Here is a 24,218-nt window from a genome sequence, read left to right as displayed (position 1 = left end):
ATGTTCTTCACCAAATGAATGAGAAGGATTTTTTTTTATCTAAACAAAGGGCTATGGGATTGTAAAATTAGTCGATGTTATTTATTGTTAGTTATTATATAAATGACTTATTTAATAACCCTGTAGGCCTAATACAACACCAATGCCGCTCAGTTTTGATTATTCAGAATGTGTGGACGCTCTTCCAAGAACAACGTGCTGAAACGTCACCTAAACCCAATTAATTCAAAACGATTTATTAAAATATTGTTTTCATTAACGTTATGTAATGTGACAGTCCCAATCATAGTTATTATTAGTCGTGCGTTGCTGTTTGAACAGCGTGAGCTGAAGCGGATGCGCTGAATCACTGGTAAGTTAGACTGAAGCGCTTTGCTAGCTCATTTAACTCAACAAAAAGCTTCCTATATGAGATTAATCAGATTTATATAAAGTTAACAAAACATTATAAGTTATACATCTTCACAAAATGATGCGAATGCACAAGTGAACTTGAACTGAGTTGCTGATATTCATATTCAGAATGGGAGACGCGTGGTGTTCACGCGCTCTAGGAACAACGCTCTGAACACGGCACCTAAACCCAATGACTTTACAACCATTTATTAGTGTTCTCATTTCTGTTATATAATATGACCGTCCCAATCATAGTTATTATGCATTTCTCTATGTGCGCTAAAGCCGAAGCACTGAATGAAAACCGGCAGCCATCACTGACTGAAGCCATTTGTTAGTGCGTTTTATTTCACTAAAAGAAACGCATCCTATATGATTGATCACATTTATAACGTTACAAAATAAATGTAATATTACAAATTACTTCAGCACAATCTGATGCGAATGCACAAGTGCACTTGAACTAGTTACTAGTCAGAATGCGTCACTCATGTTGTGCACGCGCTCCTCCTGGATCAACGCAATGAAACACACGGCAAATAAACCCAAATGCTTAACAATCACAATGTTTGATTACAATAGTGTTCTCATTAATGTTGTGTAATATGACAGTCCTAATCATAGTCATTATTAGCTGTGCACTGCTGTTGGAGCTGAAGCTGATCACCGCCACGCTTTGACTACCGCTTGCCTCTAACGTTAATTATTAACCAAATGCATGAGATAAATCCGCTATAGATAGGCCTGCACAAAATAAACACAATATTACAACTTACATTTGCACAAAACAAAAGGCTGCGAATGCACATGCAAACGTGCAGTCCTGATGAAGGTGTGACTCCAGCTGTAAAATGGTCCCAAACAGAACTCGGGCACGCTCGCTTCATTTTTCCTCCCGTTTCGCGGTGGAGCCGCACGCACGCGCATGACCCTGCTTAATCGATGATCGATAAGTCTTATCGATCAAATTTCTTATTGACAATTAATCGATCATCGATTAATCGTTGACATCCCTAGTTGCAACCATAATAATAGTGGCATAATATGTGGCATACACTCATTGCAGTCGCACTAAACAGGCATGTAAACACTCTGACAAAAGTGCACTTGCTTGTGATGAACACGGATTTGTAAAAGACAGCATCTTGTTGCTGGGGTTATGAAGAAAACGTGTTGACAACGTTGCAAGACATGAATATAAAAACATCTAGGAGGGTGTGATGTATATAATCAATCAATCAATCAACTTTATTTATATAGCGCTTTTCCAATGATGATTGTGTCAAAGCAGCTTCACAGTGTTAAACAGGACAATATTGCAACAGAATTTGATTTGGATAGTTGATAGAATTAAATATGACCTAAATCAATTTAATTTAAATATTTAGTTGAATAACTTGGATCATAATGTTAGTATCCCCAACTGAGCAAGCCAAGCCAAAGGCGACCAAAGGAACCGAAACTCCATCAGAAACCAGACTCAGTCGGGGTGCCAGTTCTCCTCTGGCCTGTTATTAAAAAGTGTATAATTATTATTCTGGCAACCCTGCAGGTCATAAATCATTAGATAGGAATATTGAAAAATGTGGGTATCACGCAAGAGACGGGTTCATTTAGGATGGCACGCCGATTACACAAGAATATGAATACTTGAAAGATCGGAGAATAATCTACAATAATGTTGTTGTTTTAATGATGTGTGATCTGACATGGAGTATGTCCCTAATATTCATAGACTGTAAATAAATGTGTACGTAGTGTCCGTGACATCACCCATTGGATTCTGAACTCGGTCTTTCAAAACAATCTCGCCCTCATGTGAACTGACAGGAGCTGAAGCTCATTAAATATAGAAATCTTATCCAATCCTAACCGTGGGCGTTTACTTCCAAGTCTCCAGTGACGCCCATCAAAATCAGGAGAGAGCCTCAAAACCAGTGTAGAAAATAGCCTATTACTGATTAGTTATGATGTTTTTGAATGTAAAACCACACACGTCATTAGTTGACCTCAGACAACAGTATAAAAAATTTCTTCTCAAGTTTTGTTTTAATAACATTCTTAAGAAATGTTTTAGGGACTACAGAATATTCTTACGTTAGAAGATAATAGGAAAATATAAAGAATCCCCCCTGACCTGGAGTCTCTCTTTCTCTGTCTGCTCAGAGCCACTTTCTTCTCCAGGACCTTCTTCTCCTTTCGCGCCTCTTTGGCTCGGGGTCTCTGATCCGCCTGTTTCTTCCGATCTGCAGGAGATAATCGGGTCAGAGACCAATAATTAACACACACACACACACACACACACACACACACACACACACACACACACACACACACACACCTTGTTCCTCATTCTGCGCTGCTCTGAGTCGGCGCTTCTCCTCCATACGCTCACGGTTCTGCTGCCGCTTCAGCAGACGCTCCTCTTTCTCTTTGGCCTGCAAAGTGAAAGAAATTTAAGAGTTTTTGATTTCGTAAAAGCAAAGGCAATGAAAACAAGAAGAAAATTGTGCATGATGATGATTATAAAAAAAAGATATTAATAAAGCACTAATAATGTTTATTGAGCAAAAAAAAAAAAGACAAATGATTGTTTCCAATAATCCAATCATAGTCATTAAATGCTGAGCTGTAGGAGCTAAAGCTGAAAAACTAAACAATGTCTACAATTCAATAATTACAATTATGACGTTACAAATTAACGGTCCTATGGGGTAATATAATATGTGTGTGAGATTATTCAGAAAGAATAAACCTGAAATAATTAGCTTCTGCACACAATGATAAATGCACAAGTGATATAAAGCATAAAGAATTGTTTTATGATTGTGTCTTATTATAACCATTATTTCAGCTGATCAGGTTCTCATGCTTTTGTTCAATGCCAGGGTTCCTACACAATTTTAATTTCAAAATTCCATACTTTTCCAGACTCAAATTTCCAGACTTCCCAACAGATTTTTCCGACCATATTTAAACTTGTTCTGACAAATTGGTTTAAAATTCAACTGCTAACAATTATGTTACATTCTAAAGATTTTGTATTTTGCCTTTTATTAGGATAGGAAAGTAGCTAAACAGGAAGTAAGGTTGGAGAGAGAGAGAGAGAGAGAGAGAGAGAGGGGGGCGGGATTGGGAAAAGTCCATGAAGCAGGACTCGAACTTGGGTCTCCCGAAGCACAACAGCACTACATGGTGACCCACAATGCTATCGGCGCCGACAAATATGTTAGACTCTGATACGCAAACAGATAAAGTGCTATAAAAGATGCGCTTAAAAGTGTATTTTGGATGTTTTGTTATAACAGGTTCTCTGATATGCTGTTTAAATATGCAAATTAAATATGTTTAAATATGCAAATTAGGCATTATCTGAACGTTGGATAAAGCCAGATTCAAAATTCTTGTTTGATTTTGTAGACATATTAGAGTTAAAGGTTTTTAGAGAGGGGATTTTGGATTACTCTTTTTATCGCTTTATAAATTAGAAAATACTGTCAACAGCCGGAAAAAACACATTTTCACCATGTTTTAAGGAATAAAATGTTGTATAAATCAGTGTGAATGATATATGAACAAACCCCTCGCAAAAAACCTTCAGAATATAGATATGAATAAAACTGTAAGTTTTGGTGTAACTGTAAGTAAGTGTTACTGAAGTGGAGAAAGAACTCTTTAAAGATATGTATTGTGATTGAAATCTACAGACGCAAACAGATAAACTGCTATAAAAGATGCGCTTAAAAGTGTAATTTGGATGTTTTGTTATTACAGGTTCTCTGATATGCTGTTTAAATATGCAAATTCGGCATTATCTGAACGTTGGATAAAGCCAATTTCAAAAATCTTGTTTGATTTTGTTTCAAGGACTAACATGTTGTATAATTCAGTGTGAATGATATATGAACAAACCCTTTGCAAAAAACCTTCAGAATATAGATATAAATAAAACTGTAAGTTTTGGTGTGTGTAAGTGTTACTAAAGTGGAGAAAGAACTCTTTAAAGATATGTATTGCGATTTAAATCTACAGAGGCAAACAGATAAAGTGCTATAAAAGATAACCTCCAAAACACACTTTTACGTGTTTTTTTACTCTAGTCTAATTAAAATCATTCAAGTGATGTATTACAGGCTAATATTAATCATGCTTAGACTAATACTCATCTATTAAAAAAAGAAGAACAAAAAAAACAGACTATATGGCTCAATTTATAAACTCAAATGACTAAAATAAATCTATTTTTACATTTCACTAATGGTTAACTTATTGATTTTGATATTATATATTATTATGGTAAATAGTGTTATCACGGTAGTGTCAGTTTACCCAAATTATTTTTTTTAGTAATATTAATGATGAGAACAAAGTGAATAACAAAAGCCATACAATTAAAAGCATGCCCCCCAAAAAATAACTACATAAAATATTTAAGGCAAGACACTCCCAAGTGAATGGGATAAAAAACAGGTATCATCATATTGATATCCATATCATGTTTTTTTTTTTTTATATGTCCATATAGTCACCGTATTTTCCAGAATACAAGTCGCTCCAGAGTACAAGTTCCATCAGTCAAAAAATGTGTCATGAAGACGAAAAAAAACATACATCTTGCTTTCAGTCCGCGATTAGCTTTCTTTGTTTTCTTCATTACAGTTAAAGTCACCTCTGCTTTTGGCCAGTCCCTCACACGTTTCTCACGCACATCAAACTTTCTTTCTGCTGCTCCATTACCATTTCCGGCTGCATATTTTACTACCTGCAGTTTGTAATTTGCTAAATAGGATTTTCTTTATGGGGGGGCCATTTTGTTTGTGTTCAGTCTTTCTCAGTTGTTGTCTTTTAAGTTAAAATTTCAGTTAATAGTTTTTTTTCAGTTTTCAGTTGTTTTCGTCAGGGGTAGGCTAATGGAGAAGCATAGAGCGCCCTCTCGCGGTTGTAGACGTAGCTAAATGTTTATTCTTGTCAGTCAGTATGGATTAAATTTGATATACAAGTCGCACCTGACTATAAGTCATAGGACCAGCCAAACTTAGAAAAAAACGTATAGTCCGGAAAATACGGTACTACTGATTTTGATTTTAGTTTCAGCCGTTTTAATCCATCAAGTTAAAGGGGTGGTTGCATGCAATTTGCCTTGTGTAACTTTAGTTAGTGTGTGATGTCGCTGTGATTTGACTTGTTTAACTTTAGTTAGTGTGTAATGTCGCTGCTTGAGCATAAACAGTCTCTGCAAAGTTACTGCAAAGTTTTTGCAAAGTTTTCAAAGTTACGCTGAACGTTCACTGCAAACGGAGATATTGTCTTTTAAAGTTACGGCAGTTTATTGCCTACAAAAATGTCCGGTTTGGACTACAACAAGCTTCTTCCTGGGTTGGTGACATCATAAACCCTCGCTAGTCTCCGCAGATGTGACTTCTGCCCGTAATGGGAAGGGGCGTGGCCCTTTTATGCAGCCAATAAAAATACAGGAAACTACATTTGGCCATCTGACCAATCTAAGACCATTGCATTTTTCGGAGGGATGGGCTTCATAGAAGCAGGAAGCAAACGAGCCGTTCAAAGGACAGTGGAGACAGCGGTGTGGAATAAAGGGAGAATAGAAGAAAAATATGGCATAAAAAAAAAAAGAAAAAAAAAAGAAGTAATAAGACATGTTATACTGCGCCCTATAAACACAACCAAGACTAGAAAAAAACACGGAACCAGCCCTTTAAACTAAATGCAAATAAGAAATCTTACCTGGCACACTAGTTGAAATAAAATAAGTTCTCTCGTTCTTTTATTTTAAGTACCAATGTTGTTTCAGGTTTTAGTGAATATACTAAGCGTGTGTTTACCACGGAGCGCCGGCGCTGCTCCACCGTCACCTCGTCGTCGGAGTCGCTGTAGTAGCGTGAGTACAGGAAGGGTTTGTGAATATATCCCTGTCTCACACCACGAGGCTTCTTCTCCCTGCTGCCCTCAGAGTCCTCACCCGTCTTCTGTCCTCCCTCACCTACACACACACACACTTTATTTAAGTCCACTAAAAATAAATGACTTACAGGGACAAAGACATCATAGGTGCGGTAGAACATGTACAAATTCATAATGAATTTCTTACTTAGTGTTTTTGTCTTGTTTCTAGTCTAAATATCTACAAAATCTTACATTAAGAAACATTTACTAGACAAGTACAAATTATTGTCTTGTTTTAGGAAGAAATAACTCAAAATGAAGAGAGTTTTTGCTTAAAATAAGATAAATAATCTGCCAATGGGGTGAGAAAAATAATCTTAATTCAAACAGAAAACAAGATTATTTTTCTCACCCCATTGGCCGATTATTTATCTTATTTTAAGCAAAAACTCTCTTCATTTTGAGTTATTTTTCCCCAAAACAAGACAATTACTTTTGCTTGTCTAGTAAATACTTCTTGTTTTAAGATTTTTTAGATGTTTGGACTAGAAACAAGACAAAAATACTGAGTAAGAAAAGCATTTTTTTTTGCAGTGTAAAGATCTGTTCATCAGCCATGCAGGGAATCTGAGCAGCAATGAGTTCCACACACACACACACTCACAGCCCCTGCACCTATTCATCACTCAAACACACACACACACGATGTGCTTCTCACCCTCAGAGCTGAGCTCTCCCTCCTCTGTGGACTCAGATGGCGGCTCGTCCTCGTCACTTTCTCCCTCAAACGAGGACAGGTCGCTGGTGTGGACAGAACTCACGGTGATGTCACTGAGGCCCTCCAGATCCGAGTCCTCCAACGAGTACTCTAAACAAACACAACACATGTTCGCTCACTTTTCTGCCCACAGAGGCATTCATTTGATCCAGTAAAGCAGTGAAATATTCCTCCAGTGTAGATCATCTGTTGTCTTTGTGAATATATAATAAAGTGTGATTTATTCCTGTGATCAAAGCTGAATTTATCATCATTACTCCAGTCTTCAGTGTCACATCCTTCCCTAATCATTCTCAGATGAGGATCTGATGATCAACACACATTTAGGACTATTATCAGTGTTAAAAACAGGGCTAGAAACAAGACAAAAATACTAAGAAATACAAGCATTTTTTGCAGTGTGTGGACTCGTTCCTCCAGCTCTGGCCATCTTGCTTTCAGTCCGCGATTAGCTTTTATTCGTTTTCTTCATTACAGTTAAAGTAACCTCTGCTTTTCGCCAGTCCCTCACACGTTTCTCACTCCCTCCAAACTTTCCTTCTGCTGCTCCATTATGCACAGCGAGCGGGTGCGCACCGCTTCTGCTCTAATGCGACTTACTTACGTTTCTTTCCCTCTTCATGACGCATTTTTTGACTGATGCGACTTATTCTCTGGATCGATTTCAGTGGCATAACTTTGTTTTAAAAAGTGGGTGGGACATATGTGTATGGGGGGGGGATTTATATTAAGAAACCAAAAATCAATTCAACAGTTAACTTATTAACATAATCCTAATGATTAATTCTTGCATCTATACCGAATATCATCAGTGGTTGTATATCAAGAGCAGGGACAGTTTTACATGCAGGTATTTTTAAAATGTAAGTACAATGTAAAAGCATGCATGTACACAATGGCCCTCATTTATCAAAAGTGCGTACACCAAATTTTCAGCGTACACCCAAACCCACGGTGACTTTGAGATTTATCAATATGGATGTTGGCGTACGGCACGCTCAAATCCTACTCCAGCTCAGGAGGTGGTGTACGCACACACACACACACACACACACACGCTCAAATCCTACGCCAGCTCAGGAGGCGGTGTACGCACACACACACACACACACGCTCAAATCCTACTCCAGCTCAGGAGGTGGTGTACGCACACACACACACACACACACACACGCTCAAATCCTACGCCAGCTCAGGAGGTGGTGTACGCACGTTTGAGTTAGCGGGAAAATGCGCAGAAAAACAATTCCTAACACCACAAAACGCACTGACAAAGATATGCTATATGACCCACTGTTAAAAACCACAACAACAACATTCAGTGTTTATTTTGTGCAACATGAACGTCAATGTTTAATTTGTGTGACTTTACCAAAGCGTTTGATTTGTAGGCATATGTATTCCTCCAGTCGCGAGCCTGTGCGCTTTACCGGCCCGCCTGGCCCGGCAGCTGCGCACGGACTGGGACTAAAATAATTCAGACTGACAAAATAATAAAAATGACCTTCTTCTTTTAAATAATAATAAAATCAATAAAAACATAAAATAACAAGCGTCATTAAGAATAATAACAATAAGAAGAATAATAATAATAAGAATCTTACAAATTGTCATGTAATTATTAATGTGAATGAATGGTACTCCACATCACATCATCATCACTGTCGTACACCCCAATACATGTGCCGTGATACGAAATTAAATGCTAATTGTTTCAAAACGTGCTGTAAAATAATGCATTGTGATGGTAATTTATCATCAAAACAGCTTTAAACTGCTGGGGTGCGCTTCTCAACTCCCACACTAATAACAGTACTCGTAATTTGGGTTCATATTTTGTTTTTGTGGGTGCATTTATTCCCACTCTTTATACTCTTAAATAAAACAATTTCGTTTTTTTTTTTCCACTTCCCTGATGGTCTTGATGGGCGCGTCTCAATCATCTCACTAGTTCACTAGTCAGGGCACTGATCAGGGAGTCAGCCCATTGACTTATGTTCTAATCAGTGCCCTGACTAGTGGACTAGTGAGATGATTGAGCGCGCCCGATCTCCACGTCGGAGAAGTTTCGCTTCTTTGCCGTCTTCTGTTTGTCCATGGCGTAAAATGAGGGCGTGCGGGAGGCGGAGACTTGAATATATAGGGGCGTGTTATTCTAATGACGATCGTTTTCAGCCGCCGCATTTATCAAGGGCAAGTATTGCGTACACCTGAATTGCAGAGGTGCGCACAGTTTCATAAATCAGGCGGTGAGAGGAGTGTAAGCATAATCTTACGCCAACATATACACCAGTTTCTACGCAAGATTGATAAATGAGGGCCAATGAGTGCATTGTATCAAATGATTAATTAAAATGTTAGTACATAGTAGTTAAGGCCACCTAATATAAAGTGGGTCCGTTAGGTTCATCAGAAACTATGCTCTTCTAGTTAACCAGAGATGTTGTGTTTGTATTAGTTAGGTTCATCCGTGCAACAAGATGTTTCAATGTTTCAAAAAGTGGTGGGGACATGTCCGACCCGCAAATTACGCCTATGATCGATTTATAGTCCGGTATATACAGTAATCTATAATCTGCTGTCGTACCTTCTCTCAGGCGCTCTCTGGTCTTCTGTTTAACACTGGATGGTTTCTGTGAGTCCGTTTCTCGGCTCTCCTCTCTCATCTTCCCGGAGGATTTAATGCTGCTCTCCTTCCCAACATCTCCCTCCTCCTCCTCCTCCTCCTCCTTCACCTCCTCCAGCTCTCCATCCTTCTCCTCCTCTTCCACTCCTCCGTCTCTCGCAGCCTCCTCCTCCTTTATCTCTGCGCTGGGCTCCTCTTCCTCAGGGAGGCTGATGTCCATCATCTCGTCCTCTGTGGGATCCTGGATCGGGTCGGAAACACTGCTCTGGATCTGAACGTCGGCGCTGGAACTCGCACCTGGAGAACACAACACCACTAATCAGTGGAAATAAAGGGTTAGTTCGTCCAGAAATGTAAATTGTGTGATTAATTCCTCCTGTGGTTGGCCAGCCGTCAGTCCTCCGCTCATCTTCACACACAGATGAAGATATTAGTGTTGAAATCCGATGGCTCAGAAAGGCCTTCATTGACACCAATGTCATTTCCTCTCTCAAGACCCATAAAGGCACTAAAGACGTCGTTACAAAGCCCATCTCACTACAGCGGCTCTACAATCATTGATGAAGAGGCCAGAATAGAGTTAGTGCGCAAAAACACTAAATAACGACTTATATAGCTTCGAACCGTTATGAATCAGTGAATCGATCCATGATTCGGATCACCAAAGTCACATGATTTCAGCAGTTTGACTCGCGATCCGGATCATCAATCGATTCACTGACTCATAACGGTTCAAATCTTTGTTTAGAAATTAAACATCACTATATATAAGCCGTTATTTAGGGTTTTGTAGTGAGATGGGTTTTATTTTTTTTACACAATTTACATTTTTGGGTGAACTAACCCTTTAAGGACATCTTCTGATGTCCTTTATTTAGCTCACCCAAAAATATGAATGGTTGTTCTCTCCGCTTTGTTACACTGCAAAAAAATGCTCTTCTTACTCAGTATTTTTGTCTTGTTTCTAGTCCAAACATCTAAAAATTATTAAAACAAGAAGTATTTACTAGACAAGCAAAAGTAATTGTCTTGTTTTGGGAAAAATAACTCAAAATGAAGAGAGTTTTTGCTTAAAATAAGATAAATAATCTGCCAATGGGGTGAGAAGAATAATCTTAATTCAAACAGAAAACAAGATTATTTCTCTCACCCCATTGGCAGATTATTTATCTTATTTTAAGCAAAAACTCTCTTCATTTTGAATTATTTTTTCCAAAACAAGACAATAATTTGTACTTGTCTAGCAAATGTTTCTTATTGTAAGAATTTTTAGATATTTGGACTAGAAACAAGACAAAAATACTAAGGAAAAAGAGCATTTTTTGCAGTGTACAAACATTCTTCAAAATATATTTTTTTGTGTTCAGCAGAAGAAACTCATACAGGTTTGGAACAACATGAGGGAGAGTAAATGACGACAATTTTCATTTTTGGATGAACTATCACTTTAACCAGGGAATTTCAATCTCACCGAGATGAAGAATCTCTTTTACAAAAGTGTGACAGGAAAACCACAGATGTTCTCACAGAAAAGAACAACAATGAAATGTATAAGTATGAAATAAAAATATTAAAGTAATTCTGCTTCTCCAGTAAGTGTGTCTTGATTTAAGAGCGTTAGACACACTGAGGAAGAGCCTCGTTTTATGCGGTGATATACTAATGTGTGAGCGGCTCACCGGCATCATCTCCATCATCTGCAGTCAGCGGCTCCGGCTCCTGGTTTTCCACAGGAAGGGGCGGAGCTACAGGAGGAAGTTCATCCTCCTCCACGTGGCTGTTTGGAGACAGAAACCTCCGGACGATTCGCTCCACCTGCGGCCGAAAGGTGTGATGGACCTTCGGATCAACAACCTGAGCCACGATCCTGTCCACTCCCTGCTCCAGCATACCAGACCTGAGAGAGAGAGAGAGAGAGAAGAGGAGGACATGAGAGAGAGAGAGAGAGAGAGAGAGAGAGAGAGAGAGAGAGAGAGAGAGAGGGGGGAGGAGGAGGGGAGGAGGACAAGAGGGGAGGAGGACATGAGAGGGAGACATAAACTAACAAACAAACAAACGGGCGGACAAATAAACAGACCGACAAACAAACAAACAGACCGACAAACAAACAAACAGACAGACAGACAAAATCAAACAAACAGACAGAAACAAACAATTGAACAGACAGACAAACAGTGGACAGACAAACAAACAGACAGGCAGACTAACAAACAAACAAACAAACAAACAAACAAACAGACAGGCCAACAAACAAATGAACAGACAAACAAACTGACAGACAGACCAGCCGACAAACAAATGGACAGACAAACAAACAGACAGACAGGCAGACTAATAAACAAACAAACTGACAGAGAGGCAGACAAACAAACCAACACACACACACACACACACACTAACAAGTGGAAAGAGAGACAAACAAACACACGAAAACAAACGGACAGACAGACAGACAGGCAGACTAACAAACAAACAGACAGACCGGCCAACAAACAAATGGACAGACAAACAAACAAACACACACACACACACACACACACTAACAAATGGAAAGAGAGACAAACAAACAGACAGACAAGCCAACAAACAAATGGACAGACAAACAAACAGACAGACAGGCAGACTAACAAACAAACAAACAAACAAACAGACAGACCGGCCAACAAACAAATGGACAGACAAACAAACAGACAGACAGGCAGACTAACAAACAAACAAACAAACAAACAGACAGACCGGCCAACAAACAAATGGACAGACAAACAAACTGACAGACAGGCAGACAAACAAACACACACACACACACACACACACACACTAACAAGTGGAAAGAGAGACAAACAAACACACGAAAACAAACGGACAGACAGACAGACAGGCAGGCAGACTAACAAACAAACAGACAGACCGGCCAACAAACAAATGGACAGACAAACAAACTGACACAGGCAGACAAGCAAACAAACAAACACACACACACACACTAACAAATGGAAAGAGAGACAAACAAACACACGAAAACAAACGGACAGACAGACAATCAAACAGACAGACAGACAGACAGACAAACAAACAAACGGATAGACAGACAGACAAAAACAAACAAACGGACAGACAGACAATCAAACAGACAGACAGACAGACAAACAAACAAACAAACAAACGGATAGACAGACAGACAGACAAACAAACAAACAAACGGATAGACAGACAGACAGAAACAAACAAACGGACAGACAAACACAGGCAGACAGACAGGCAGAAAAACAAACGGACAGACAGACAGGCAGACAAACAAACAAACAGACAGACCGACCGACAAACAAATGGAGAGAAAAACAAACACACACACTAACAAATGGAAAGACAGACAAACAAACAAACAGACAGGCAGACAAACAAACAATCAAACAGACAGGCAGACAAACAAACGGACAGACAAACAATCAAACAGACAGACAGACAATCAAACAGACAGACAGACAAATAAACAAACAGACAGACAGACAAACAAACGGACAGACAGACAGGCAGACAAACAAACGGACAGACAAACAATTAAACAGACAGGCAGACAAACAAACAGACCGACAAACACACACACTAACAAATGGAAAGACAGGCAAACAAACAAACAAACAAACGGATAGACAGACAGACAGACAAAAACAAACAAACGGACAGACAGACAAAGAGACACAGGCAGACAGACAGGCAGACAAACACAGGCAGACAGACAGGCAGAAAAACAAACGGACAGACAGACAGGCAGACAAACAAACCAGACAGACAAACAAATGGAGAGAAAAACAAACACACACACTAACAAATGGAAAGACAGTCAAACAAACGGACGGACAGACAGACAGGCAGACAAACCAATGGACAGACAAACAATCAAACAGACAGACAAACAAACAGACAGGCAGACAAACAAACGGACAGACAAACAATCAAACAGACAGACAGGCAGACAAACAAATAAACAAACAGACAGACCGACAAACAAACAAACAAACAAACCGACAACCAAAACACACACTTACAAGTGGAAAGACAGGCAAACAAACACACGAAAACAAACGGACAGACAGACAGACAGAAAGACAAACAAACAAACGGATAGACAGACAGACAAAAACAAACAAATGGACAGACAGACAAAGAGACACAGGCAGACAGACATGCAGACAAACACAGGCAGACAGACAGGCAGAAAAACAAATGGACAGACAGACAGGCAGGCAGACAAACAAACAAACAGACAGACCGACAAACAAATGGAGAGAAAAACAAACACACACACTAACAAATGGAAAGACAGTCAAACAAACGGACGGACAGACAGACAGGCAGACAAACCAATGGACAGACAAACAATCAAACAGACAGACAAACAAACAGACAGGCAGACAAACAAACGGACAGACAAACAATCAAACAGACAGACAGGCAGACAAACAAATAAACAAACAGACAGACAGACCGACAAACAAACAAACAAACAAACTGACAGACAGACCGACAAACAAACACACACACTTACAAGTGGAAAGACAGGCAAACAAACACACGAAAACAAACGGACAGACAGACAGACAAATACACAAACGGACAGACAGACAGACAAAAACAAACAAACGGACAGACAGACAGACAGGCAGACAAACAAACGGACAGACAAAAACAAACAAACGGACAGACAGGCAGACAAACAAATGGAGAGACAGACAGGCAGACAAACAGACACAGGCAGACAGACAAAAACACACAAACAAACGGACAGACAGACAGACAGACAGAAAGAGAAAAACAAACGGACAGACAGACAGGCAGACAAACAAACAAACAGACAGACCGACCGGCAAACAAATGGAGAGAAAAACAAACACACACACTAACAAATGGTAAGACAGACAAACAAACACACGAAAACAAACGGACAGACAGACAGGCAGACAAACCAATGGACAGACAAACAATCAAACAGGCAGACAAATAAACGGACAGACAAACAATCAAACAGACAGACAGGCAGACAGACAAACAAATAAACAAACAGACAGACAGGCAGACAAACCAAACACACACACTAACAAGTGGAAAGACAGGCAAACAAACACACGAAAACAAACGGACAGACAGACAGGCAGACAAACCAATGGACAGACAAACAATCAAACAGACAGACAGGCAGACAGACAAACAAATAAACAAACAGACAGACAGGCAGACAAACCAAACACACACACTAACAAGTGGAAAGACAGGCAAACAAACACACGAAAACAAACGGACAGACAGACAGACAAATAAACAAACGGACAGACAGACAGACAAAAACAAACAAATGGACAGACAGACAGGCAGACAAACAAACGGACAGACAGACAGGCAGACAGAAAAACAAACGGACAGACAAACAAACGGACAGACAGACAGACAAAAACAAACGGACAGACAGACAGACAAAAACAAACGGACAGACAGACAGACAAAAACAAACGGACAGACAGACAGGCAGACAAACAAACGGAGAGACAGACAGACAGACAAAAACACACAAACAAACGGACAGACAGGCAGAAAAACAAACGGACAGACAGACAAACAAACGGACAGACAAACAAAAGGACAGACAGACAGACAGGCAGACAAACAGACACAGGCAGACAGACAAAAACACACAAACAAACGGACAGACAGACAGGCAGACAAACAAACGGACAGACAGAAAAACAGACACAGGCAGACAGACAAAAACACACAAACAAACGGACAGACAGACAGGCAGAAAAACAAACAGACAGACAGGCAGACAAACAGACACAGGCAGACAGACAGACAGGCTGACAAACAAGAAAATAGACAGACAAACGGACGGACGGACGGACACACACACACACACACACACACACACACACACACACACACACACACACACGTACTGTTGGACCAGTTGTCTGATGCTGTTTCTCAGCTGGTTCTTGTTCAGCTGTGGACTCCATGTGTGATTGGCCAGATGGTTGGACACGAAGTTGTCGACTCGCTGCCGTAAGTGCAAATACGCCGGCTGAGAGGAACAACAACAACAACACAGATTAAACTACAAACTCTTTTATAAAGGAAAAGTCCCTTTAGTATAAGAAGAAGAACAACAACACATATTAAACTACAAACTCTTTTATAAAGGAAAAGTCCTTTAGTATAAGAAGAAGAACAACAACACAGATTAAACTACAAACTCTTCTATAAAGTAAAGGTCGTTTAGTATAAGAAGAAGAACAACAAAATCAAGTGAAAGTCCAAGTCCTCCTTCAGCTCGCGTCTTTCTGCGGTCAAATCTGACCTGATATTATACAGTAAACGCGAGGATAACTCGGAGATTGTTAGTAATATTTCAGCTGGACTAAAGCAGGTTTACTTGATTATCCAAACATCATTTATAATAAAAACCACGAGTGTCAAATATGATCATCAGGCTTTTGATGAAGCTTTATTTGTTTATCTCTCAAATGTGTGTGTGTTTGAAAACTACAGAGCTTTGATCATAAAACTAAGCATTTAAATATCACCTTTCTAAGACATATTGATATTGATCATAAACCCGAGCTGGGGTTTCTCACAGGACTCTGGGAATATCGATTAACGTGATCATAAAGTTCTGTGATAGTAACATCAGGTCCGAGGCACTTCAGATAACAGCCGAATATTACTGTGGTAAAATCAGACAATACCCGGCTATTACTGTGGTAAAATCAGACAATACCCGGCTATTACTGTGGTAAAATCATGGTAAATGAGTGCGTTTTGCCTTTGTATCCACGTCCGCCAGACAGTCTCTCCGGAACTGATCGAACAGGCCCTCCGTCTTCAGGTGATTGACGATCATCGACACCAGCTGCGGGTCTCCGGGATGAAGCGCCGCCATCGGAACCGAATCCAGCCGAACCGGTGCCGCAGAACCTCCGAAATCAACACAATCGCGGCTGCGCGCTACCGAATGAACGCCGGGCGGAAGTTTATACCGCTCACAGGAAGCAGGAGAAGAAGAGGAAAAAGAAAAGCGCGGATCTTCAGCGCCATCTAACGGACACGCTGCGACCTTACATATTATACATTATTACACATATTATACATTATTACACATATTATACATTATTACACGGCTCTGTGAAATAGAGCCGAGTAATAATTGATTTTGATTGGTCAATCGGGCATTCCAGCGTATGTTAAGTAACGTAGACTCACTGTATTCCGGACATGTTGCACAGTAAAAAGTCCCGTAAGATATCAATCCGCGGTAAAATAAACCTGATTGGTTCGTCTGTCTCTGGGGACATGCCTTCCAGACATTTCAAAGTTTGATTGACACATTTTGGACGAATCATTTTGGAGAAATCTTGAAAAAACTGCAAGGAGACGCAGTGTCCGGATTACCGTTAGGACTCACGGTGTTCCGGACGGCTGAAATTTTCAACTCACTGTGTTTCGGACAGGTAAGGAGGAGTCGTTTCTAATATAAAACGCAAACATTTTAACAACTATAAGTTGGTAAAATAAGGATATTAATCTTCATATGTTGTATATTTATTAATTATAAGTGTTTATACACTGTTTTGATTGACGATTGCTCCTGTGAAGCACATGACAGTCCAAAATGGTGAAGAAGACATGGATTTTTAAGCTTTTCTGTAACTTAGCCTAATGTTAAAATTGTAATGTTACAATACTGTTGTGAGTTATTGTAATTATGGCTTCAAGTGTTTTTAAAGCATTATGTTTTTCTTTTTAACAGGCGAGGAGAGAGGCCAGGACACACTAGGGAAAGGGGGAGACCTGAATGCATTTTTTGATGTTCATTTTTTTATGTTATTAAAAGTTCCTTTTATAAAATGGTCTAGATTCATTTTTATTTGGTCCTCAAATAACTTATTGTTATAGAAATTACGTTATGATTAATGTTATTAACGTTACTTTTATGGCTTAATTATAAGTAATGTTAACTTAAACATATGTTAACTTAATGGCTTGATATGTTGTGAAATTGCATGTTATTATTAGTGTGTGCTGTCCTAACGTTAACCAGATAACGTGAAATTACGCAGATGTGTTTAAATGATTTTTAAAACAGCATCTAACATGAACGTTAATTTAACTTGAGGTGTTTTAATGAGGTTGCATTGATGCGCAGCTGCCACTCAAATTCATGTCGCTCAAAGTGCCTCATTGAAAGTTTATATGCCTTTAAAATGTACAAATATTTGCAAATTTATACTCATAATTATTTTATAAGACCATAAGAATGTTTTTTTGTGTAATTTGCTGGTGGGCGACCATAGGTAAGCATGTTTTAAGAGCCAAGGTATTCTCCCCTCTTCCCTTAGTCCAGCCGGAAAACCCTCCCCCCGCCATTTTTTGAACAGTCATTGGTGCACGTTAAAAACTAGCCTTAATTTCTTTAAAATGACTGGCTCTGTGAACACAATGTATGTTGGAATTGAAAGAGGAGGAGGCAAAGATCACATGGATATATATAGATGCCGTGACCAGGAAGTGTTTATTTATAGAAATCGCGGAAAAGTTCAAGTGTCCGGAATACCGTGATGTCCGGAATACAGTGAGTCTACGTTAAGGGATAATGTCACTCTGAAGGGGTTTATTCTGCGATAACAGTCAACCGGCTGGGTGTACATTATCCCACTTATTACACGGCTACTTGTCTCAAGTAATTAAACACGAAATATTTATATGTATTGTCTTGAGTTTAAATATGTTATTATTCGTTCTTACGCAAAGCTTCCGCGAAGAAAAACAGTTCCAAACTGTTTTAAGCCGTTATCTATTGCTGAAGATTTGTTTTTACCATAAATGTTGAAATTAATGCTGGAGTACATCCAAAAATTTTAATTAGCCCATAATTTACTCACCCTCAAGTCATCATAGGTGTATATGACATTCTTCTTTCAGACGAACACAATCTTAATTAAAGTCCTGGCTAACGTCAAATAACGCGCTCAACACGGCTCCGATGGGTTAATAGAGGCCTTCTGATTCGAGTCGATGTGTTGGTTTAAAAAAATAAATAATACATATTTAAAACTTTATAGAGTAAACCCTTGAAGTCTTCAATTGTATGCCGGTTACGTTTTTTACAGCCACCACGAGATGGCGCCAGACAGTCAACAACAGCGTTAAGCATAAGTAGTCCCGGTCAGCAGTACCCGGATGGGCGGTGTGTTATTCAATTTTTGGCGGTTGTTATCTGGGATTAATATATTAAAATCAAATACATTGATTAAAATATCTGTATTTAAATAAAAATAAAACATGTCATTAAAATAAATAAAATTATTAAAATAAATACATTATTTTATACAGATAAATGGCAAATTACCTCAATTTATTTAAATGTAAAATAACTAAAATGCAATTTAAATAAAATATTTGTTTAATAAATATTTTGATTAAAATTAAATTGTTTTTAAACATACATTAAAATAAATAAAAATGATAAAATATTTATATTATTTAAATAAATAAATATTTTATTTAAATAAATAAATATTAAATGAATTAACATTAAATTAATAGATTAAACATATTTAATTTAAATATATTAATAACATATTTTATTTATATAAAATATACAAAACATGTCATTAAAATCAATACAAAGTATTCGGAAAATTTTAATTAATTATTACAATTGATTAAAATATATATCATTTAAATATATAAAAAAGATAAAACTAAATAACTAAAATGCGATTTAACTAAAATAATTGAGTCAAAAATACAGACTTGCCCTTAAATCAAATTAATACGTTAATAACATGAATTAAATTTAATTTATTTTAAATGAATCAAATACATTTTATTTAAATAATTAATTAGCTAATAAATTCGATTGAAAACTAATTTTAAATACAAACTAGAAAAGCAGTCAATTTGGAATGGTAGGCTATTTCATGAATATTATATTAATTTACTGTCAGTATGTAATCTGACAAAATGGAAACAGCATCGCGGTAATCCCAGAAAGCAGAGTGCGTCCGTCATGAAGTTTTCATGTAATGCATGAATTGCGTGTTTGTGTGACATGATCAGGACATGCAATGAAAACGATGTGGCAGCGGTGGGATTCGAACCCACGCCCCCGAAGAGACTGGAGCCTTAATCCAGCGCCTTAGACCGCTCGGCCACGCTACCGCTGAAGTACAGCCGATCAGGCCCTCTTTCGGCCATCTCGATAATTACACTCCACACGGCCAGTCTAATTAATGAAAGCTTGGTAATTGCGACATTTTAATCTTACTATTCTTATTTTTCTCTCTCTCTGAGTTTTCATCTCGCAATCAGGACTTTCTTTCTCAGAGAGATAAATTGATCAGAGGTAGTCTACTCCTGTCCTGATGAGAAATCTCCAGGGGAACTTCAGTTGATCTGTTTCTTCATCGATGCACAAGTGTTTTTAATCGAACTGCAGTTTAAAGACAATTAAACGAAAGTCAAGGGTAAACTACAGCAACTGATCACCATAATGGTGACCTCAACCAAAACTATTATTTTAAGTAAAACATCAACATGAACTACTAGAGTTAAACCTCAGGAGGTCAGATAGACAGCAGGACAGCCACACAGAAAATATTTATTAATGATTAAATACATTAAAATGAAATTTGAGAGTGCCGGTCATGTGATTTTCATGAACTGCAGAGTTCATGTCTACGTGTTGATGTGTACGTGGAATGAAAAAAATATGGCAGCGGTGGGATTCGAACCCACGCCCCCGAAGAGACTGGAGCCTTAATCCAGCGCCTTAGACCGCTCGGCCACGCTACCGATGGAATGCATCAGAAAGCTTACAGAACACAGAGAAAATAATAAAATAATTGATTTATAAATTCATAGAATAAATTAAATAAAAATGAAATATGATTGAAATAATAATTAATAATGTTTAAAATAAAACGATGGAAACATTTAAATATAAACATTTGATCCAATTAATACAAATAAATACATATTTCAATTCAATACATATAATACATTTGATGAAAATTAAAATAATACAATCTAATCAAATTGAATGTATTAAATATATATTTAAACTAAACAACTAAAACACGATTTAAATCAAATTAACAAGTTGATAAATTGATTAAAACGAAATTTGATTTAATTGACGAATAAAGCTATATGATTAAAACAATTCGATTATTTAAAAAAATAATAAATTAGCTAATACATTCGATTAAAAACTTAATTAAATTTAAAATTAGAAAAGCAGTGTAAAACACATAAATAGTACAGTTTATTTGGAATGGTAGGCCATTTCATGAATATTATATTAATTAACAGTCAGTATATAATCTGACAAAATTAAAACAGCATTTATATAAGAGCAGAGACCAAAGTGTGTCCGTCATGAGGTTTTCATGCAGTGAATTGCGTGTTTGTGTGAGATGGGATGAAAACGATGTGGCAGCGGTGGGATTCGAACCCACGCCCCCGAAGAGACTGGAGCCTTAATCCAGCGCCTTAGACCGCTCGGCCACGCTACCGCTGAAGTGTAGCTGATCATGACCCCTTTCGGCCATCTCGGTAATTACACTCCACACGAAAATTCCAAATATTTCCGTCGCTGAATCAAAAATAGAGAAGGACATTTTAATCGCGATATCCATCCATTAATATTCCATCCTTCCATTTTCCCACAAAAATTATATTCAAACTCACTTTAAATTATTTTTACATTAAACAAAGCACACAATCTGCACTTAATTTGCATGTTGTTCTAGCCACAAAGCATAGAATTGAACATTTCAAACAAAAAAGCAAAGTCTTTTTGCAATTGCATTTCTAATGTCTAACAAGTTATGAACCTGCCAGTTTGGAACAGTTATAAAAAAATCACCTATTTGCTATTTCCTTTCCTCCGTGATCTGCCACAACCTGCACAAAATTCAAATGGAATCGCAATCCCCTTTGCATTTCCGAGGCTTGTTGCATGAAGCTTGCTGAACAAACTCTGAGTGCAGGTATAGAGCTGACAAATCCAGATAAAGCCACCCTGGTTTAGATCAAGTTCAACCGTTTCTCAAAGCTCGGTATAAACTTTCTCCGTCAACTCGGGTTTAATCCAGAGTTAGCGATTGAAGCGCGAGCACCTGGAAGTGTGACACGTGCGGCAAACAGCCAATCACAGCGTCCGTTTGAGTCACTTCTCTTCTGAAGAGTGAGGGTGTGTCTCAATCAGCTCCCTAGTTCAGTGATCAGGACAGAAATCAATGGGCTGATTCCCTGATCAGTGCCCTTACTGATGACCTTGGGGATTAAGACGCTCCCTTAGAGATCGTTTTGAAAATTATTATTAAATTAAATGCATTTACAAAGCAGGAATAAACACTTTAGGATATCTGACTATATCAATGCATGATGTGAATCAAAGAAATATGCCTAATAATTATAGGTTCACAAAGAGCTCAAATTAATACACGTTGTTTAAAAAAATTAAGAATGTATTATATTTATATTACTATTTGGCTATTTGTCAATTAATATAATATTTATATGAACATATTATATGAATTCAAAGTGATTAGAATTCAAATAAATAAATAATAAAGTTCTTTATAGTGTCACATGCCTGCTCGGTCTTGTGTGCACATGTGGGTTTTGTTATGTTGAGCATGTGCACAATCCATTGCACGTTGGACTACAATTCGATTAGAACTACAAACATGGATAAAAAGTTTTTAAAAAATATAAACATGGCGTATTTGCGAGTGTTTGAGCTCTCTGTGACATCATAGTGGAGATTCCGCTCTGGCAGCCGTAAACCGCAGATCTGACTCAGGTTTGCAGTTAGTGCGTTTTGAATGAATAGAGCGAAAGACTTTCGAGACTTTGCAGATATCGACAACAAGTATTGAATTATCTCTCAGCATTCAGTGTCCATAATGGCGCTGGTTAGCCGTTTATTAAGACAACTGTTTGATTGTTTTGCTCACTTCTTGCGAAGAAGGGATGCACCACAGCAGTGTGTGGAAACTTCCAGAGGAGCGTGAGGTCTTCGACGGCACTGCCAATGACAGGAAGAGACGCCGCAAGGTACCTACACTGTAAAAAAATATTTAGAAAAAAAGTTACATGGTTGCCTTAAAATTTTGAGTTCATTGGAATTAAAATTTTGAGTTAATGTTCTGTTCACCTGGGCAGTGAAGAAGGCCAAGAAAATACAGGAGAAGAAATTACTCAAGGAGAAGGAGCGACAAGAAGAAGAGTTGCTGCTTGAACGCTACATAAACGAACCGAAACTGAAACACTTGTGGATAAATGAGCATAACCGCAACTACTGCTCCTCCTAGTGCAGCTCATCCCTCTTCACCTTTACCCTCTGGAAATAAAAAAGAGTGCATACTGGATCCATGACTCTTCCTGACTTTTAAATAAATACAAAAAAATCACTTTATTTTAACGATAATGTATATTAAAATATAGTTATTTTTGCTTAAAATAAGGTATCAACATTTTTGATACGACTGAAATTTCATTATTCTTATCACCATTTTCAATATCATTTAAAAATCTAATATAGCCTTAAATAAACTCTCAAGCTAACTGAAGACAAGCACACACAATAGAACAAAAACACTAATAAAACAGACCTTCCATATTTAATTGTAATATTGTATATTCTCTAAAGAAAGTAGAAAATACAGATGTTTTCTTTCTTTGGTTTTCAGGTTTTTCCAGTTATGATACGACTTGAATAGTAATGACTATTATAACTCCATGTAGGCTACGTACATGATGTTAATATTATGTATTTCAAAGCTACACTGTGTAACTTTTTTAGTTTATTCTTAGCTAAAAAAACGTAGTCCTTTCAAAAATATATGTGCTCATTAATGTATATTTACTTCTTTCAAGTATTCTCGTAAGTTTATAATATGCCATTGAAAACACATACGGGTGAGGGGTTCGAATGCCGGCCGCCATGTTGCTCCAACATTTTGATTTATGACTCTTTGATTTATAACTATATCCTCATTTATATCTAGACACAACAAATGATGTATATCCAGCTACCAAAAATACCCGAAAAATTGGAAGTTGGAAAGAAGTACAAAGAGTCATTGTGCTATCAATATGATGCATCGCTAGCCTAGAAATCTAGACACACCCTAGCGGCAGCAAATCTAATCTGCCCACGAGTGTCGTCTAGCAACTCTCAATACCCTTCTGAGCTGTATTCGCCGAACTCTTGCTGGGCCAATCACATCGTTTATAGAGTCGGTGGGCGGGGCCATAATGACGACGGCCGAGTTGCGTTTGCGTGCTTCTAGTTAACACAGAAACTGGCGAACGGCGGCGGTCTGTCGAATCAGCTTTGACCGCGACTCTGGAAGACTTGAGTTAAGCTTTTCTCTGAGAAAAGAACAAAGAACGGCACTGAAGTCATTCTGAAGAAGGGAAGATGTGTTCGAGTTTAGCCGACCGGATACG

The 24,218-nt window shown here is 38.1% G+C and overlaps 1 protein-coding gene and 3 non-coding genes across 4 annotated transcripts in view; all 4 read right to left on the bottom strand.

The window, feature by feature from the left end:
• Nucleotides 1–16,755, bottom strand: part of bod1l1 (biorientation of chromosomes in cell division 1-like 1) — a 41,498-nt gene extending 24,743 nt beyond the window's left edge. Inside the window, exons 1-8 of the mRNA XM_067456379.1 lie at nt 16,519–16,755; nt 15,653–15,777; nt 11,384–11,601; nt 9,666–10,019; nt 7,019–7,168; nt 6,240–6,397; nt 2,738–2,834; nt 2,534–2,642 (exon numbers count right to left, since the gene is read on the bottom strand). Coding sequence (XP_067312480.1) covers nt 2,534–2,642; nt 2,738–2,834; nt 6,240–6,397; nt 7,019–7,168; nt 9,666–10,019; nt 11,384–11,601; nt 15,653–15,777; nt 16,519–16,635 — 1,328 coding nt within the window. The 5' untranslated portion in view covers nt 16,636–16,755. The remainder of the gene's footprint in view (nt 1–2,533; nt 2,643–2,737; nt 2,835–6,239; nt 6,398–7,018; nt 7,169–9,665; nt 10,020–11,383; nt 11,602–15,652; nt 15,778–16,518) is intronic.
• A 3,079-nt stretch (nt 16,756–19,834) lies between these two features.
• trnal-aag (transfer RNA leucine (anticodon AAG)) lies at nt 19,835–19,916 on the bottom strand. Its single transcript has one exon. It is a non-coding gene; the product is annotated as a tRNA-Leu (tRNA).
• Nucleotides 19,917–20,467: 551 nt separating this feature from the next.
• trnal-aag (transfer RNA leucine (anticodon AAG)) lies at nt 20,468–20,549 on the bottom strand. The gene has a single exon. It is a non-coding gene; the product is annotated as a tRNA-Leu (tRNA).
• Nucleotides 20,550–21,189: 640 nt separating this feature from the next.
• trnal-aag (transfer RNA leucine (anticodon AAG)) lies at nt 21,190–21,271 on the bottom strand. Its single transcript has one exon. It is a non-coding gene; the product is annotated as a tRNA-Leu (tRNA).
• Between the last annotated feature and the right edge of the window lie 2,947 nt (nt 21,272–24,218).

The sequence above is a fragment of the Pseudorasbora parva genome, chromosome 11, assembly GCF_024679245.1.
Source record: "Pseudorasbora parva isolate DD20220531a chromosome 11, ASM2467924v1, whole genome shotgun sequence".
NCBI classification, from domain to species: domain Eukaryota; kingdom Metazoa; phylum Chordata; class Actinopteri; order Cypriniformes; family Gobionidae; genus Pseudorasbora; species Pseudorasbora parva.
This window is presented reverse-complemented; position numbering and strand designations above follow the sequence as displayed.